The sequence below is a fragment of the Verticillium nonalfalfae genome (genome assembly GCF_003724135.2).
Source record: "Verticillium nonalfalfae strain VnAa140/NRRL 66861 chromosome Unknown scaffold_194, whole genome shotgun sequence".
NCBI classification, from domain to species: domain Eukaryota; kingdom Fungi; phylum Ascomycota; class Sordariomycetes; order Glomerellales; family Plectosphaerellaceae; genus Verticillium; species Verticillium nonalfalfae.
This window is the reverse complement of record NW_021167419.1, coordinates 26,322-43,878: the sequence shown is the minus strand read 5'-3', so window position 1 is coordinate 43,878 and position 17,557 is coordinate 26,322. Positions and strand designations below refer to the sequence as shown.

General features: G+C 54.1%; 7 protein-coding genes across 7 annotated transcripts; 3 read left to right on the top strand and 4 right to left on the bottom strand.

Moving 5' to 3' along the window:
• Nucleotides 1-1,111: 1,111 nt before the first annotated feature.
• D7B24_003358 (uncharacterized protein) lies at nucleotides 1,112-3,329 on the top strand (the record flags this gene model as incomplete). Its single annotated transcript, XM_028637549.1, has 5 exons — nucleotides 1,112-1,157; nucleotides 1,211-1,469; nucleotides 1,520-2,611; nucleotides 2,656-2,756; nucleotides 2,809-3,329. 5 exons carry the CDS (start codon nucleotides 1,112-1,114, stop codon nucleotides 3,327-3,329), a joined length of 2,019 nt encoding a protein of 672 aa, XP_028490696.1.
• Nucleotides 3,330-4,818: 1,489 nt separating this feature from the next.
• On the top strand, nucleotides 4,819-6,232 carry ARP6 (Actin- protein 6; the record flags this gene model as incomplete). Its single annotated transcript, XM_028637548.1, has 2 exons — nucleotides 4,819-5,251; nucleotides 5,307-6,232. The coding sequence occupies 2 exons, from the start codon at nucleotides 4,819-4,821 to the stop codon at nucleotides 6,230-6,232; spliced, it is 1,359 nt and encodes a 452-aa protein (XP_028490695.1).
• Nucleotides 6,233-6,355: 123 nt separating this feature from the next.
• D7B24_003356 (uncharacterized protein) lies at nucleotides 6,356-7,105 on the bottom strand (the record flags this gene model as incomplete). Its single annotated transcript, XM_028637547.1, has 2 exons — nucleotides 6,356-6,588; nucleotides 6,952-7,105. The coding sequence occupies 2 exons, from the start codon at nucleotides 7,103-7,105 to the stop codon at nucleotides 6,356-6,358; spliced, it is 387 nt and encodes a 128-aa protein (XP_028490694.1).
• A 1,558-nt stretch (nucleotides 7,106-8,663) lies between these two features.
• Nucleotides 8,664-10,418, bottom strand: D7B24_003355 (uncharacterized protein; the record flags this gene model as incomplete). Its single annotated transcript, XM_028637546.1, has 6 exons — nucleotides 8,664-8,701; nucleotides 8,754-8,760; nucleotides 8,815-8,907; nucleotides 8,957-8,995; nucleotides 9,162-10,053; nucleotides 10,108-10,418. The coding sequence occupies 6 exons, from the start codon at nucleotides 10,416-10,418 to the stop codon at nucleotides 8,664-8,666; spliced, it is 1,380 nt and encodes a 459-aa protein (XP_028490693.1).
• Nucleotides 10,419-11,888: 1,470 nt separating this feature from the next.
• Nucleotides 11,889-14,180, top strand: D7B24_003354 (uncharacterized protein; the record flags this gene model as incomplete). The annotated part of the gene is made up of 1 exon (XM_028637545.1): nucleotides 11,889-14,180. One exon carries the CDS (start codon nucleotides 11,889-11,891, stop codon nucleotides 14,178-14,180), a length of 2,292 nt encoding a protein of 763 aa, XP_028490692.1.
• A 322-nt stretch (nucleotides 14,181-14,502) lies between these two features.
• D7B24_003353 (uncharacterized protein) lies at nucleotides 14,503-15,349 on the bottom strand (the record flags this gene model as incomplete). Its single annotated transcript, XM_028637544.1, has 3 exons — nucleotides 14,503-14,542; nucleotides 14,585-14,849; nucleotides 15,058-15,349. The coding sequence occupies 3 exons, from the start codon at nucleotides 15,347-15,349 to the stop codon at nucleotides 14,503-14,505; spliced, it is 597 nt and encodes a 198-aa protein (XP_028490691.1).
• Nucleotides 15,350-15,952: 603 nt separating this feature from the next.
• On the bottom strand, nucleotides 15,953-17,471 carry BNA5 (Kynureninase (L-kynurenine hydrolase); the record flags this gene model as incomplete). The annotated part of the gene is made up of 2 exons (XM_028637543.1): nucleotides 15,953-17,232; nucleotides 17,285-17,471. 2 exons carry the CDS (start codon nucleotides 17,469-17,471, stop codon nucleotides 15,953-15,955), a joined length of 1,467 nt encoding a protein of 488 aa, XP_028490690.1.
• Between the last annotated feature and the right edge of the window lie 86 nt (nucleotides 17,472-17,557).

Genomic DNA, 17,557 nt, shown 5'->3' with positions numbered 1-17,557 from the left:
CGGGGAATCTCCCCGCTCACAATCGACCAAGGTGTGACCTCGCTGTGCCCACCTCCTCGTCTACCCCTTCGGCACTTGAGCCTGTAGTGCCCTGCTTCCCGTGCCTCGATTGGGTCCCTATGGGTTCTTGAGTGCAACGGCACCGGCGCAATGCGTCTACGGCCTCTGAACGTATTGTATTGAGAACCGTAGTCCTGGTGATCCATCGTTGCCTGGTCAGCATTCTTCGCTCCGCCGTTTCCGTGTCTTGCTAACATTCCGGGGTGCGAAGTTCGACATGCTGACCACATCGTAGAGCACATTCTCTTAAAACAGATCACAGGTTTACCCCGCGTCCTGTCAGCACTCCCCGCGCGTACGATAAGAATTCCTTGTACTGTACATCCCCTGTTATCCGTACATCGCAGTACTACCTCACTCGAAGTCGTGGCCCGTCTTGAGAACTCCTACCTATTTGGGCAGCCTCCGTCCCATTGCGTCCTCGAATGACCCTTCCCATATTGGTCATCCATTAGGCTAAAGCTTCCAGCGTTGGTGGTCATACTCGAAATGATCTACGTTCCATTAGTCGAATGCCACTTTATGGTATGGATCCTTCATGTTCACCAGGTGCCGTTGGTATCCCCGCGTGCTGTGACCCGGCTGGATCACCTCAAGCATTACTATTTACCCTCCCAATCAAGCGAATAGACCGAAACTACTTCATATCGGACTTCTTCCACTACGACACCATGCTATGAGCTCGTCCGCTAAGTACAGTCTTCGCTTTTCCGATAGATTGCGCGTACCCAGTACATGTTAAACCTGCCGCCGGCGCAGGCAACTCAAGTGAGGTTCTGCCGGCTTGGCTACCATCTCCGTTGCTCGATCGTCACATCAGCCTGCCCCCTTGGGTCTCCATTCCGAGCATTTCGCCATCAACAGGCTCAGTGTCTCGCCCTGTTGATTGCCGATGCCTGCTCCGCTCCGCTCCTGCCCAACCTATGTGCCCTCCAAGGCCTACGCTCATTGCGAGGACTATTAAACGTACAATGGCGCTGCTGTCCTGTCCCGCCCGTGTCCCCGAAACCCTGTCCCCGAATGCGTGTCAATATTCCCAAGGTCTGCGATCATGCGCTGGTCGTCCATGCTCACAACGGCGGCCTTCGCCGGGTCTGGTAGGTCTTGTTTACATGCCATCTCGCCAGCAACAGGTCACTGACGCGAGCAGCCACGGCCCAAACCACCACCTACCGTGACAGTCAAGGCCGTACCTTCTCCGGCTACACTGATGGCGCTGGCGTGCGGTATGGTATTGCCATCCCAACCAGCGCTGCTCCAGGACAGTCATTCGACGCCATTCTACAAATCACTGCCCCCATCAGTATTGGCTGGGTTGGCTTGGCTTGGGGAGGTGGCATGACCTACAATCCCTTGAGCATCGTATGGCCCAACGGAAACGATGTCATGATCTCAGCTCGCATGGCCTTGTAAGTCTGCCTGGCTATCCGGCCTTGTTACAATATGCTTATCCCGGCAGTGGCTATTCCGTTCCTCCGCCGTACCCAGCTACCACCCATACTCTGCTCTCAGGATCTGGGGCCAACGCTACTCATTTCACGGTCACGGCCCTCTGCCGTGGCTGCACCTACTGGTCCGTCCAGGGCTCGGACCCCGAGAGTCTGAACCCCAACGGCGAGAACTATCTTGCCAATGCCTATTCCACTGTACCTGTCGACTACCCCGAGGAGGAACAAACGACGTTTGGAATCCATCAGGGTACCAACCACTGGTACCACGACTTTGCGCTGGCGAAGCAGGCCGGCTTTGAGCAATGGGCTGGCAGCGGTGGAGGGGGAGCCAGCACGACAACCCTCACAACTCGCTTAACCACGACCGCGATTACGACTACAGATGTGCAGACGACACTAACAACAACGGTTACCCGTACTGGCTCGCCTCCGACCAGCGAAGTAACCACTTCGACCGTCGCAGGGCCAACGCAGACCGGGGTCGTACCTCTTCCTGCCCCGAGCTCATGCCCCGGTGTCAGTGCCTGGCGGTCGAGCTTCGGGGTGGCCACAGGGTGGAGAGCCGTCAAGATTGCTGGCGGCCTTCGCACACCCCGCGGCATCGTGCTTGACTCTAATGGCAATCTGCTTGTTGTCCAGTCCGGTCTTGGTGTTACGGTCCACACCTTTGGTTCTGATGGGTGCCTTTCCGGTAGTAAAACTCTCATCTCGAATCCAGCCCTCAATCACGGTATCTCCCTCACGGCCGACGGCACGAAGCTTTACGTCTCTTCAATGACAACTGCCTTTGAGTACAGCTACAATGCCGCCAGCCAAACTGTCAGCGGCGAACGCACAGTCGTGAGGGCCATGAACCAGGGTGGCCATCCTTCGCGTACTCTCCTGATTCCACCTCAGACACCTCATCTACTGGTTATTTCACTCGGGTCTTTCGACAATCTCGACCATCCAACAATCAACCCCGCAACGGGTCGAGCCATCGTCAAAGTCTTCGACCTGCGTAACGTGCCTTCAGGCGGCTACGCCTTCAACACGCAGGGCTACCTGCTGGGTTATGGTCTGCGCAATGGTGTGGCACTCGCTGCTGATGGCGGTAACCAGTAAGTGACATGTTCCAGAATACGACTTATCCTAACGCAATCAGTGTGTGGGAGGTGGAAAATGGCGCCGACCAGTTTCAACGGACTGTGGGTGGCTCGTCATACGACATCCATGCCGACAACCCTTCCGAGGAACTCAACTACCGTAAGACACCATTGGACCTCGAGCCGTGAGCGTTAGCTGATCAGCGTATTAGTTGGTGACCCCGCCGTGGAGAATCGCAACTGGTACGGCTACCCGACGTGTCACAGCGTCTACGGAGCCAGCCAGTTTACCGACAAGGCATTCCGCACGGGGGACCAATTTGTTCTCACTCCCAATGCGACCTTCAATGACGAGGACTGTGCCCGTCGCGGTTCCGTTCCGCCGCGCCTCAGTTTTCAGGCCCATTCGGCGCCTATGGATGCTACATTCGACCGTGCCACCGAGAACATGTTCATCACGTTTCACGGCTCCTGGAACCGGCCCGTTGCAACGGGCTACAAGGTTGTGCAGGTCGCATTTCGGCGTGGGGCTAACGGCCGGTACGAACCTGTGGAGCCGGCCACGAGCATGACGGCAGCAAAAGATATCTTCTGGAGTCAAAATGAGGGGAGCTGCACCAGTAGCACATGCTTCCGACCTTGCGGCATCACCTTTGACCGGGCCTACTCGAGGTTAATCGTGGGTAGTGACCGGCCGTCGGAGGGAGAGCTGTTCATGTTGATCAAAACGTAAGAAGGCTCTTCTGAGGGGTGAATCAAGATCTGAACAGGTATATGCTTTACGTGGAGGAAACTGTCTGAAGACGCATACAAAGGGTCTAGTTCTGCTCCGTGGGGATGTCGTAGAATCTCGTAACTTGCTCAACTGCCGGAGAAAATATTGTGAAAGCAATGTTCGAGTATGCAGGTTGGCCGTCTAATGCATTGGCTGGGTATGAATTCCAATGTCCTCGAAGCAGTTCTGTTCGATAAGCTCTGGTTTCTGAAAAGAGACTGTAACGCTCACGTTGCTTGGTACACGCGCTTTTGAGGCCAAAAGCATCCTTTCCGGATGTACCTGGTCTTATAGAGGCGGAAACCCCAAAGCCTGAAATATGACCTGGAGATGAGAGTACTCGGAGAGACCCTCTGGACAGTCAGTCGTCAGATAGAAAAAGCGGAGAAAGGGACGTATTTAACAGTGAGTTGCCGTGCCTAAACATGACTACCCAAAAATCACAAGGCCGTGTGATTCCATCTACATGTCACGGTATCTCACAGGTCAGGCAGGTAGTCGGTGGTGGGGCTGTCGAGATTGAGGCCGCTCTTGAGCAAGACCAGATCAGAAAAGACTTTGCTGACAGATTCAATGAGGCACTGGCTGCCTCGATCAATGTTGGTCGAGACACAATCTTGCTTGGGTTTGGCGGTGATGTTTTCAAGCGGGTTTGCCGGGGTATTTTCTGGTCGAAGGAGGGGAGTGCAAGAGGGAAGCTTGCGTTCTCCATTGGCCATCCTGCTTTTATCTCGCCATATCTGATGGAGTCTTATTTCAAGCCTACTAGCAACTCGTAGGAAGAACGAGGATTCGCAGTGGCCCAAATATCTGGGTCGTGGGGTGACAAGGCCATCAGGCCTGCAAATCGACATGCAGTACTCGTCCTTTAGGGATCCTACCTTGTGTGGGACTTGAGTAACTTCACCCCCGGCTTCAACACATCCACATCGATGATGACACGATAAGTGCGGCAGCACCCGAATGGTTCCGCTGATTTTCCTGTTAGCTGCTACGGATGCAATGTCAGAATGACGCATGACTTGAATGTAGCACATGCCCGAGCATATATGGACCGAGAAGTCGCGTCAGAGAGCGACCCCAAGCAGGGACTTTGGTTGGCGCAGAGCCCTGCCTGAGTGAGGGTCGGCCATTATCTAGAATGGGGCCATAGCTAATACGATTGCTCTGGTTACGACTTTTCTTCAAGTCACACCAGCCTGCAAGGACCTGGATCTCTCTAAGTCCAAATAGACAAAAGGCGGAGTGAGCTGTTTCTGGTGACCCATCTGAGGTGCACCATGCACCATGTTCCCTGAGGTGGGCTGAGGCTGAGCCGGGCCTGAGCCTAAGCAGGTGCTACAAAAACGCTAGCCTGGACTAGGACCTCCACTGCAACATCTGCGCGTCGTCGCGACATGCGCCTGCCCACCTGTCTACCACATTTCCATGCTCTACCCACGCTTCAATGGCGGGCAAAAGGGGTAGCAAGGCTGGACCCTCGCCGTTAGCCAAGACGCTCGTTCTTGACAACGGCGGCTACACCATCAAGGCTGGTTTCGTAACCGAAGAATCTGCGGAACAACCACGCGTTATCCCCAACTGCATCGCCCGCGACCGTTCCAGGAAGCTCTACGTCGCGTCCGAACTGGACCAGTGTCGCGATTTTGGCGAGGCTCAATTCAGGCGCCCGGTTGAGAAGGGCTTCATTGTCAATTGGGAGGCTCAGAGAGAGATCTGGGACCGCGAATTCTTCGACGACAAAGCTCCGCAGAATTGTGATCCATCCGAAACGCGACTGCTTCTCGCTGAACAACCCAACTCCCTTCCCGTGCTTCAGTCGAATACCGACCAGATCGTCTTCGAGGAGTATGGTTTTGCCAGCTACTATCGTGGAATCGGTCAGTTGCTACGCTGCAGCTTCTGGGATTTAACCACTGACATCCCCTTCCTCAGGCCCCGCCTTTAACGCCTACCATGACATACAGGCTGTTCTCCAAACGCCTCGCGATCCAAGTACTGTTCCCACGACCCCAGCCGAGCTGGTCCTCGTCATTGATTCGGGCTATTCTCAGACGACTGTCTTGCCTCTCCTCCATGGCCGCCCGTTCCACTCCGCCGTTCGCCGCCTCGACGTGGGCGGTAAGTTCCTAACGAATTACCTTACTCGCCTTCTCTCCCTCCGCCACTTCGACATGCGAAACGATGTCTACATCGTCAACGAGATCAAGGAAAAGGCCTGCTATGTGTCTCTCGATTTCGACAGTGATCTGGAAAAGACATGGAAGGGTACACGTGGCGAGAGGAGAGAGTCATACCTTACAGGAGGCGGTGTTGCCAAGGACTACGTGCTGCCCGATTTTCACACTCGGTCACAGGGGGTCGTGCGCGACTATGACCCTGCAATGCACACAAAGGCCAGGAAGCTGGCGGCTCAGTCGAGTGACGTCAACGAGGACCTCCTAACTCTGCGTAACGAGCGCTTCACTGTGCCTGAGCTCCTGTTCAACCCCTCCGACATTGGCCTCTGGCAGTCAGGGCTAGCTGATCTCGTTATGCAGTCTCTCGACGAACTGCCGATTGGAATCTGGCCAGGCCTGCTGGCCAATATTGTTGTCGTTGGTGGGAACGCCTCGTTCGAAGGATTCATTCAGCGCCTTGAGAAGGAGCTCGTGAAGCGGGTGCCTGACGACTGCATAGTACGTGTTGCCCGCCCAGCTGATCCCATCACCAGCACCTGGCTTGGCGCGGCGAACCTTGCCCGTCACGGCAATCTGCCCAACATGTGTGTCACAAAGGCAGAATACGAGGAGCACGGCGGAAGTTGGCTTGCGCACAAGTTCGGTTCGAGCTCGGCTATGGGCTCAGCGAGTCCCAACTGAGATGCATCGAATAACTTCCAACCTTTTGCAACTTGATAATTTGGCTAGAACATCTCTGTCTATCAACGACAACGGAGCACGATACAACCACTGCCCTGCAGAGATCACAGCAACCAGATCGTCTTAGAAGGACGGGCCACCCTCGCACCTTCGCATGCACTCAGAAGACCCCTCCGAAGCTCCGGTGCCCACTGCCGGAATATTCTGGGCGAGAGCCGCAAATTGCATGGCCAGTGGACTATCGCCAAACGCCGCGGCCAGAACTTCTGATGGCATACCAAACAGCCCGTTCGCAACGTTGTGCGTGCCAGCATCCTCGGAGCTTAGAGCGGAGACGAGCGTTGCGTTTTCACAGCCTGGTAAAATTAGCCTGTATCACATCGAGGAGGCTACGGAACCTGCCAGTGTTCTGCATTGTATGCAGGCTGCCCGTGGGAAATATGGTCATTTTGCCTGGCGTCAGGACTGTCCGCACGAGACGCGCCCCGTTCTCCAACGTCATGAAAGTCTCGGTGGTGCCCTCGACCGCGACGACATAATTGGACGCCCGGGGATGGTAGTGCGGCGGTAGCATCGCACAGGGCCCGAGGGTCCGCCAAGACATTGTCATGCCGTTGCCGATTGTCGCTGGAAAAGTTGCTGCATTGGCATTGACTACGCCGCCAGGAGAGTAATTATGGAAGTCGCTTGCGAAGTAGTCGAACGTCCAGTCCAATCACTGTCTTGAGGGAGAAGTTTGATCTTGTCAAGCTCGGTCGGGCTCAGCTTCAGACGGCCCACGAGCGTGGGGTTGACGGCTTGGTCGATGCCCTCCGCCAAGTCGATCAACAGGCTGAGGCATATTCCTTGGACGATAGAGGCGATCTTTAGCATGTTGGACGGAAACCTGTGGTTGTTTGGCGTCTGCTGAAGAGCTCTGCAAGGCGGCATAACGATGCGCGGCCAATCTCGATGATATTATAATCGATCGACGAACCCTTCCGCTTCATGGCTGCCTATCAGGATGCCTTCATGTTGTGCACACGCGGGAGTATCATTCGACACCTTGGGTAACACGGCAGGCGCTGACGTTCGATGGAGGACGGAATCTTGGTCCACCGCCGGTCAGCCGGTATTGCCATCATCGAGATCGTGGATACTTGATCGCCAGATCACTTGTTATGAAACCTTGGATGTTCGACATCCGCCAGAGCCACTACCCCATGTCACTTGATCTGGTAATTATATATCAAGCATCAAAAAATTGGCAGAACACCACTGAGTTTCGCATTGCCATTACTCAACGTGTTCAACCAGGAGCGGGCGTTGGTAGGCACCGATACCGTCCCCCAAGAGCGCCCGATGCCTCGAAGGCTTGGGCGTAAAGGAGTCGGAAACCTGTTTGACAATGCGGAAATACATAAATTCCCATCATCAAAATTGCCGCGACAAAATTGTCGATTTCGAAAAAGCATGCCTATTCAAGGAAGTGCCATTGTGATATCTCGTTATCCTTGATGAATCAATGTTCCCTGCGTCATAGTGTTGCACTTGGTTGGACAAGCCTCGTATTTCACGGACGACAGAGACACCTGAGTTAGCAATATGAACAGAAGGCAACTCGCGGCCTCAAGGATATTATGACACTTGGCCCTATCAACAGCAGGCTGTTCAGCGAATCGTTAGTGTTAGTGTTGGCAAGACCGCGCTCACAATCATGTGAATTGTGACAAGCACCCAAAACACGTCCTTGTGCTGCTTCAGGCCACATCACAGCGATGACAAGACCAACAAACAAGCCCCATGTTATCCAGCTTCTGTTAACCAAGAAAATGGAAGCACATTGAATGTCGCGCTCTAATTTGAAACATTCTGATAGTCGATGCCGATTATGTTGCTTTGCCAGGTTTGTCCTACGCCCATCCCGATCAATCAGCAGGGTTCGAGACTGACCCTGATCATGCCGGTCCCAGAAAGACTTAGAATGGTCGGGCAAAACACAGTCTTGGTGACAGGAACTTAAATGAAGATCACGATACAGTTGTAGAGCAGTCGATCCCACCACATTGCCTCGATGGTGGACGTGGCAAGCTCCCGAGCCTTGATCGTGGCACGCGACTCTGTCTGATTTTGAGGGTGACCCACAACAAGTCTCCTGTCATTCAAGTGACACTACATCAGTAAGGAATGAGTTGGGATCGGCGATCTATTACTATGACGCCACGCAACAATGTGATCGCCCACAGAAACAGGGTATCATACAGAACATCGAGGCAGACTGGCCTCGCCTGACGACAAGAAGAGAGAGGGAAAGCTCGATAAACGAGGAGAAAGAAGCGCTGCGCTGTCATGAGTGACCGGTCGGAGAACGCCGAACTGATCCAGAAGGAAGTAACCGAAGTAACCAAACACTGGCGGAGTAGAGGTCTTATGAGAAGAATTCCAGCATCTCTTAGAGGTGACGGAGGAAGCGACCGCGGCTGGAACACCCTGTAAACTGATCAGCATAAAAATCGCTGGGAAGGATCGGGATGCGGCATACAGTCGCACTAGAGAACGTCAGCTTGATCATTGAAAAGGTGTTGTGCTTGTGATTGACTTACCAAATGAGCTGTCGATCCTTCGTTATGGATGATGCAGTAACCGCCGCAGCATCCACGGCAAAATCGCTGGGTCTGCTCGATGCAGTCGTGGCACTTTTGTTGTTCAGTTCCGGTGTCTATTTGGGTATGATTCGAAACTTACATTACTACCACATTCCCAACAGCTCTTGATGATGCGTCCCTGTAGGCCATTAGCGAAGAGACAATAATGCAACACGGCGCAGATTTCCATGAGATCCGAAGGAAAAGGATATTGGTGTACATATGTGGCATACAGTATGTGCAGGCGGAAGCCATTGAGTTCAGTTCTCTGGGAGGCAAAGATCACTGCAGATGCCATTTCGTACCTTCGATTTGGCGTGTGAGGTACGATGGTCTTCGTCCTCGTGTTGCTGGACCCAAGCATCGCCTTCAGGACTGACAATAACCACATCGGCGGCGGCAAGGTTGACAGGGCCGGGACTTGCAGGCGCTGTCGGTGGCACGTAACATTCCTCGCACCACCATTTGTTGCAACTGTTGCAGTACCGATCGCGAAGGCAGTCGGCACATCTTGCAACGAAGCCGGAGGACGTAGAGGGTGAGCAAGGAACCGTTGCTGCTTTGATGGAGGACGAGAGGAGGGGAGGCGGCGCCAAGAGGGGCAGAAGTGAGGGTGGCGTGCAGGCATGAGTAGTGACTCCCTCCGGAGCAGCACCGCAACCTGCACAACCAGGGACGGCATGTGTCGCAACAGCCCACTGAGGCCGAGAGTCCCGCGAACCTGGTGCAGTCACAAGATGGGAAGCAGGAACCTTGCCATATGCAGGGGAGCTGATGTGACGCGGGCCATTGCATGGCAGGGCATCAAAGGCAATGATACCACGGCAATCAACAAGCGTGGCAGCCCATTCGTCGAGCGGCGCTCGGGCAATCATCCTGCCCTTCCGATTATGCCAATCATCAGGAGCATGTGCCATGTCCGGCGCACCAAAGATGTAGAGGGCTTTGAGGCGTGGAGTATTCTCCGGACGCGTAGGACGGCATGCATATTGGAGAGTGCGACAGAGCTGCCGCTCGTTGAGATGCTTGCTCCCACGCAGCGAGAGCAATCGGATGTTGTAATATGGATCGAGGATCAGCTCGTGGCAAAGCTCGGCTGTCACGGGTAGGGTGTCGAGGATCAGAGTCTGAACATCGGCGAGGAGGTTGTGGTAGCGGAGGCGGCTGAATATGCCACGTAAGGGACCTGAGTAGAACCTATGAGGGGGCAATAAGTAGCTGTCGACAGAAGATGGATCGGATGCCACGTACTCATCCTCGGTCAGATTCTCGTCAAGTTGGACGTTGCGCCAGGTCTCGCCGCCGCGGTCGACTGGAGCGATGTCAAGTTGGGCAGCGCGAGTGTGGGTGAGGTCGAGGTGGCGGAACACGCCGGGCGTGTGAAGAACAAGCCCGCGGAAGTCGTGACTTGTCGAAGCGAGGTTCAGGCGTGTGGAAGCAGACAGGTAAGGTGCAGTTTGCGCGAGAATCAGGTGGTTCGAAAGGAGGTCGAGTAACGTTGGAACTGGATCTAGGTATTCGACATGCGACGCGTTGGGGGTGATGTGGATGGCCGAGAGCATGGTACGGCCGAAGGAGAGGGTGCTGCGAAGAGTGGGTACAAAGGATAGATAACGATGGAGCGCAATGCGAGAACTTGGCGACGGCGTATATCAGGGCACAATGGTGGTTGATGTTGGCACCTCTTGGTCGGGAACACTGGGTAGTAATAGGCAGGACGACGATTGATGAGCAGCTGATTAGTGCCTCAGGTACCTCAAAGCTAAGACATATGATGGAGGGGGTGTTGCTCGCGTATATATTCGCTGGGATGTTGAGTACCTAGAGCTCTATAGCTTCAGCAAGTAGAGCTAATAATAAGCGCTCCTCGGCCCCTTAGGTCGACCTCGTCTGGTTCGACTCGAACAACGCCGTGTTCGAGGCGAGCTGGCATCACGTTGGTATGTGCGGAGTTGCAGCATCCTTGCATGGCCCTCTGATACTAAGCCAGTCCGAGCTTGCGGACCCTGAAGATCGACGGACCGAATGAAACGGGTTGGGGGTTAGCTTTGGTTGAGATCTGGAGAGGGTGGGCAGAGGCGTTGAATGCTTTGGGAGGGTGGTTGAAAGTAGGTGCGAGACACGTCGAGCATCGAAGCTCTCCAATGAAGCTGCTGCTTGAAACTGTTACATGACCAAATTAGCCGCAACAACCCGCTTAGACCTGCCGTCTTATCGATTCGAGGCACGGCCACCACAGTGGCTCGAGCTGCATCTCGGCCGGGCGTCCGTGGGGTGCGGGATGACTCCCCGGACAGGCGGTGAAGCACGACATGGCGTGTATGGGGATGCTTCGCTGGTTGCACTGCGCCAGTGACGAAGCCAGAGTTGGATATTATTTTGGGATTGGTTTCGGCTGGGCGATCCGTGGTGCCCAAGAAATGGCTTGACCGGCCTTGTTGGCGATCACACTGGGCTTTGATTTGGTAGCTGGCACAAGCCCTCTTGGCGTCTCTGAACGACTCGGTCAGGTCTTAGGTCGGATACTTCGGGTCTTCTCCGCATCACACAGTGATCGGTGTCAGCTTCAAGGGTTGATGCTAGAGGGGGATCGCGAACTCAATGGTCATCTACTCTTCTGCAAAGCGCCAGCCACGCCAGCCAGAACGTTTACCACCCACCCCCAGTTCATATAGCCTTACGTAAGATCCCATGGGAAATCTTCGGCTCACATCCGTGGTCTCCAGAAGTGGCAGGCGGAGTGCCCGTTGTGGCGCAAGCTTTCCCACGTCATCGTAGCGGGTGACCCCTGCACGAATCAAAGTCGCGATAGAATCGCGAAGAAATGATATGTTGCTGAATCATCTGTCATGGCCTTCGACAGCTTGGCCTCTTCGAAGCCATATGCCGACTTCGCTGTGCACTCAATGATCCGAAAAAAGCTACAATTTCTACGAAGCTTGTCATGATAAATCCGTACATTCAACAACTCTCCCTTTACCCACCCTCTTCTCCCACCAATCTGGCCACTTGACCCCTCTTGCTATCACAACATGGGTGACATTGACCCTCAAGACAATAATACCTCGATCAACTGGTCTGCGTCATTTTCCGTTGTCTCGCCAGTGAGAAGCGCATCGAAGGACCTTCGTGGAGATAAGATCCTCCTTCCTCAATCAGCTCTGGAACAGCTTCTCGCAGCCTCCCCGTCTTCGCCAACTCATCCAAACCAGACTTTCTCCTCGTCACGCGTCCCTTTCAATCCCTACGCCACCCACCGATCTGGACCCTACCGCGAGACCTCCCAACTTCCGAATCCCTTAACCTTTCGCCTCGTCAACCCGATCAACGGAAATGCCGTCCATGCTGGAATACGCGAGTTCTCTGCCGAAGAGGGGCAGGTCGCCTTGGGGCCATACCTGATGGAAGCCCTGGGTATCGACAGCAGCATGTTCGCGAGCGAGAGTGACACCGACAGTGAGGCCCACATGACGAGCGACCAAAGCAAAGCCTACCCGCGAATCACGATTCACGCAAAATATCTACCCAAAGGCACGTACGTTCGGCTACGTCCCCTCGAAGCAGGCTACAACCCCGACGACTGGAAGTCTCTCCTCGAGCGCCAACTGCGCCAGAGCTTCACTACCCTGACAAAAGACGCTGTTCTTGCCGTTCGCGGTGTCAAGGGAGAACAATTCCAATTTCTTATCGATAAATTCTCTCCCGAAGGCGATGGTATATGTGTTGTCGACACTGATCTCGAGGTTGATATAGAAGCTCTCAACGAGGAGCAGGCTCGCGAAACTTTGCGTCAGATAATGGCGCAAGAAGAGACAGAAGGCGACAACGGAAGCTCCAAAGGCGGCAAGCTAGACATTTGGAAGCCCATCGATGGCCAGGTTGTGCCCGGTCAATATGTCGATTTCCAGTTGCCATCTTGGAACAGATCTGCTCCCTTGACAATTGAGCTTTCCGGCATATCCAATCCCGATTCGCTTGACTTGTTTGTCAGCCCAAAATCGTCTAGACAACGGGCTTTGCCACGCGATTCAGAGCACGTATTTGGCGAGATATCTGTCGCACGGAGTGGCATGAAGACCATTATTCTCAACCCTACAAATGTCGAGCTTGAAGAAGCAGACCAGCTACTGATCGCAGTACACGGATATCCAAATTCAGTTTTGTCGGGTTCAGCCACTCTGTCCTTTACACTTCGGGCAAGGTCTGGTGCTGTCGTTTCCGACCCTCCATCTATCGTGTCGGGTGATTCTAGCACATCGCACTCATTGGACGACGAGCAATGCAAGAATTGTCGGCAGTGGGTGCCGAAGCGAGCCATACTTCTGCACCAAAACTTCTGTCTACGCAATAACGTCATCTGTCCGAGGTGCAAATCGGTATTCAAAAAGGGTTCCCCTGAATGGGAAGCGCACTGGCACTGCGAATTAGACGACGACTTTGGAGACACAGCTGCCAGCAAAGCCAAGCATGACGCTCAGCGACACAGCGAGTGTCAGTGTTCTTCATGTGGTATGACTGTACCATCCTTGGTCGAGCTGGCCCTTCACAGGACCAGTGTCTGCCCTGGCAAGCTGATTCTCTGCAGGTTTTGTCACCTCGAAGTGCCGCAGGAGGGAGATCCCTTGAACCCATCAGCCGAGGTTATCTTATCTGGTCTTTCTGCGCATGAGGTCGCTGATGGGGCACGAACTACCGAGTGCCACCTATGCAACAAAATTGTTCGTATGCGTGACATGTCTGCCCACATGAAGCACCACGAACTTGACAAGGTGTCGCGGCGTAAGCCTGACGTGTGTCGCAATGCAAACTGCGGTCGCACACTACACGGCGTCGGGCCTTCAGGAGCTGTTAGCGCGGGCACGATGATGGGACAGGGCCCTGGCAATGACATTGGTCTTTGCTCGCTATGTTTCGGTCCACTTTATGTCAGCATGCACGATCCAGAGGGAAAGGCGCTTCGCCGGCGCATTGAACGACGTTACCTGTCACAAATGATGACGGGCTGCGGCAAGTCGTGGTGCGCCAACCAGTGGTGTAAGACCGGCCGCGCCAACGCAGCCCTGGAAGCCAAAGCTGCAAGTGCCCAGGCTGTCTTGCCGCTTGTGAAGCCACTGGTGGAGAATGTCCCGCGGCTGGATGAGCCCCTTTTCTTCTGTGTCGATGAAAGAAACCAGAGGAGCACGAAGATGGCAGAGATGCTTGCTAGTGAGAATGTATGGGAACACGAATGGTGCATAGCGGCGTGTGAAGCGGCCGCAGGGGACTTAGACAAGGCGCGGGAGTGGTTACACAACTGGGCACCCATGAAGGGCGTTGGTGCATAGCGGGCGGCGTTTGAATGATACCACGATTTGACCGACTTTCAGGAGGCACATGCGGAGAGACGGGAGAGGGGGCTAATTGAAGGGCCCGGGACTATGAGAGGCAGTAAAAAGGGCTGCGGGGCCCCTCCCAACTGCGAAGAGGCAGAATTCAGATGTATTCCCTCCCCCGACCTGACAATCGACTACGGATATCATCTGCAGAAGATCTCACTCTGCTCATCCACACGCTCAGACACGAGCAGTCAGGGCCATGAAACGACGACGCGTTTCTGCACTGGAATCTTTGATAACTCAGATCCGAACAACAACTTCTAATTGCCACTCATAGAGCTTCATAGCCCTCCCCAACGATATACGGCGGTCTGACCCGTCAGCGTAAATCACAACCGTAGCATGCGACTTACCTTGAAATATTCTTGGATCCCACAATGGCTGCAGCGCCTCCAGCGTATATGCCAAGCAGCTTACCCCAGCCTGTGTTTCCATAGATGGACTGCCCGACAGACAGCGCAAGCAGATTGTACACGAGACATCCCCCAAAGATCCAGTCGCTCACTGCTGACATGAGTCCGAAGCCCACGCCGGTAAGGACCTTGACCGGCAAGGAAGGCTGAACATCGACGAAGTAGGCTGCCGAGGTGTTGTGGAGAAGGTCTAACACGCCGATACCTGCAAATGTTTTGGAAACGACATGGGTGAGGATCGAACTGGTGGATGCTGTGTCCATCCTTGGGAGACGAGTCGCGATAAAGTACAGTTGGGTGAGGGTATTCATGATCACGAAGAGATTGGACGTTTTTAGGTGGCCACTGTTCCAGAAAAGCATCCAGGCTGCGAAATCAGCACTACGACCTTAAAGGGTCACGGGCAAACTTACATGCTATGCAGATGTTGCCAAGGCTGTAGAACGGCGCAAAATCAACCATCGTGGCCGTCATGCTCTTGTCTGGTCTGGCCTTGTGGAGGCGCCATAACCAAACGAGCTGGAAGATCTGCTGCGGGAAGAAAAAGGCACCGATGAGAAAAGGCTGCGGCGAGAAAAAAGATTTGTTTGCATCATGAATGTCCTTCATGTTCGGCGTGCCAAGGAGACCATAGGTCTGCGCAGCAAAGTCGATTACGAAGGAAGCAGGGGCCAAGACCCTTGCAGTGGAGAGAGAGATGCCCATGATGCAGCTGGTGGAAGCTTCTCTCTCAAGAAGCAAGATGTTTTCTAAAAAGTCCAGATTAAAATTGCGTGAGGTTCTGGCAATTCCGCTTCATTAAATAGTCGATGCAACATGCTCAGCATGATCAAGAGGTGTGGGCGTCAAAGTGTGGCTATTGTGGATGTCAACGGCTGTTCGCAGATCTGGCACCCGCTGGCTCTCCGCGTCATCGATTTAGGTCCGTGTCCAGCCGCTACAGTAGCACTAGTCAGTTCGACCAAGGTAGTGGCCAACCTCATGACAGCGCTCAGCTGAGAGTTGAGCTCGGAGTCGGAGTCGAGGCGACTGAGCTCGCTCTCATAATACTGAAGCCTCCAGAGCAGCATGTAAGATGAATCAGTATGTACGATTTAAGAATGTGCTACTCAGTAAGTGAGAAACACAGTTGCTCAGAAAACCCGATCTGCGCAGAGCAAGATCGAAGTGCAGGGCGAAACAACAGGGGTCGAAGCCCGTGACAAAAAGCCGAAGTTTTGACTCCCTGCAAAAATGCTTGGATGGGCGGCACGGTGTGATGGAAAGCCCTTCGTGAAACGATCCGCTGTGTATTTTTACTGCTTTTATCTATGCAATTGACTTCCTAAGAACGTCCATAAATGTCCACACATCCTCGAACGTACAGTACAGCGGCACCGGGGCGACACGAATGACGCCTGGCTTCCTCTTATCACAAACCACACCCGCGTCCGTCAGTGCTGCGCTAACGTCATCCAATAGGCCGTCCTTGAGCAGCACGCTCAGCTGCGTTCCTCGCTCCAACGGGTTCCTTGGCGTAATAACTCTGAACGATGGCTCTTCCTTGGACTCGTCTGCGAGGATACCATCCAGTAGATGCTCTGCGTACGCTGTCAGGACCAGCGCCTTGGATCTCAACGACTTCATGTCCGTCTTGGCAAAAACAGAAAGCGACGCGGCAAGCGACGCTAGATCAATCGCCGAAGGGTTTGAGACCTGGAAGCCGCCAGCGCCTACTGTCGGCAAGAAGTTGTTGTCCATGTTGAATCGCACAGACTTGTCTCCGCCATACCATCCTGTCAGGCGGTGCCTGAACACAGGACGCCCGTTCTCCTTCTCCACCTTACCATGCCGCTCGTGAACGAACGCGCCTGCGATAGCGCCAGGTCCCGCGTTCTGGTACTTGTAAGTGCACCACGCCGCAAAGTCAACATTCCAGTCATGAAGCTTGAGCTCAACGTTGCCAGCCGCGTGGGCAAGATCCCAGCCGACAACGATATCACGGTCTTGTGCGTATTTGGTGATGCGCTCCATGTCGAATAATTGGCCGCTGTAGTACTGAATGCCAGGCAGAAGGATGAGCGCTGTCTCGTCGGCATGCTCATCGATGGTCCTCAGAATGAGATCAGTGGAGATGTAAAAGTCGTCGTCTGGTTGGATCTGCACCATTGACTTCTTGGGATCCAGGCCGTGCCATTGAATCTGTGACTCGATGGCATAGTGGTCACTGGGAAAGGGGCGCCATTCGAGGATGATCTTATGCTTCTTTTCGGTGGGTCGGTAGAAGCTTGCCATGAGAAAGTGCAGATTCGCTGTTAGAGTGTTCATGACAACAACCTCCTCGGGCAGCGCTCCAACGATGGCAGCGCTTTTGATAGCACACTCCTCCGCCATGTCCTGCCAGCACACAAGAGGCGAATTCTCCAGGGCTGAGAAGTGGCCGCCAACAGCGATCGAAGCCCAGGTCTCGAGTTGCGCGTTCAGGTAATGCCGCGTAGCCTTGGGCTGCACACCAAGTGAGTTGCCGCAGAAATAGATGGATGGCGTGCCATCTGATGGGGATGTGCTGTGACCGTTGGTCTCGCCATTGACAGCCAGCTTTTCGCCATCTGTGCGTGATATTAGCTTGATGCGATCAATCTTTTAGAGCGAAGGATTTACTTGGCAGGGTACCATTAATTGCCTTCTTCTTCAATGACCCCTTGGTCGGCAGGATGAATTCATTTCGGAAGTGACGTAGTTCATCCTGGTGGTCCATCTGCTGGGCGTATTCGATTGTGTTGGCATTGGCCGGAAACTTGGCACGGCCGCCGGAACGGAGGTGCTCCACGTAAGATGAGAATTCCATGACTGGGGTAATCGTCTGAGGCTGGCTGTGCGGATGAGATATATCAGACGATGAGGTGCTTGTAGTGTTCTGCTGAGTGAGGGGTT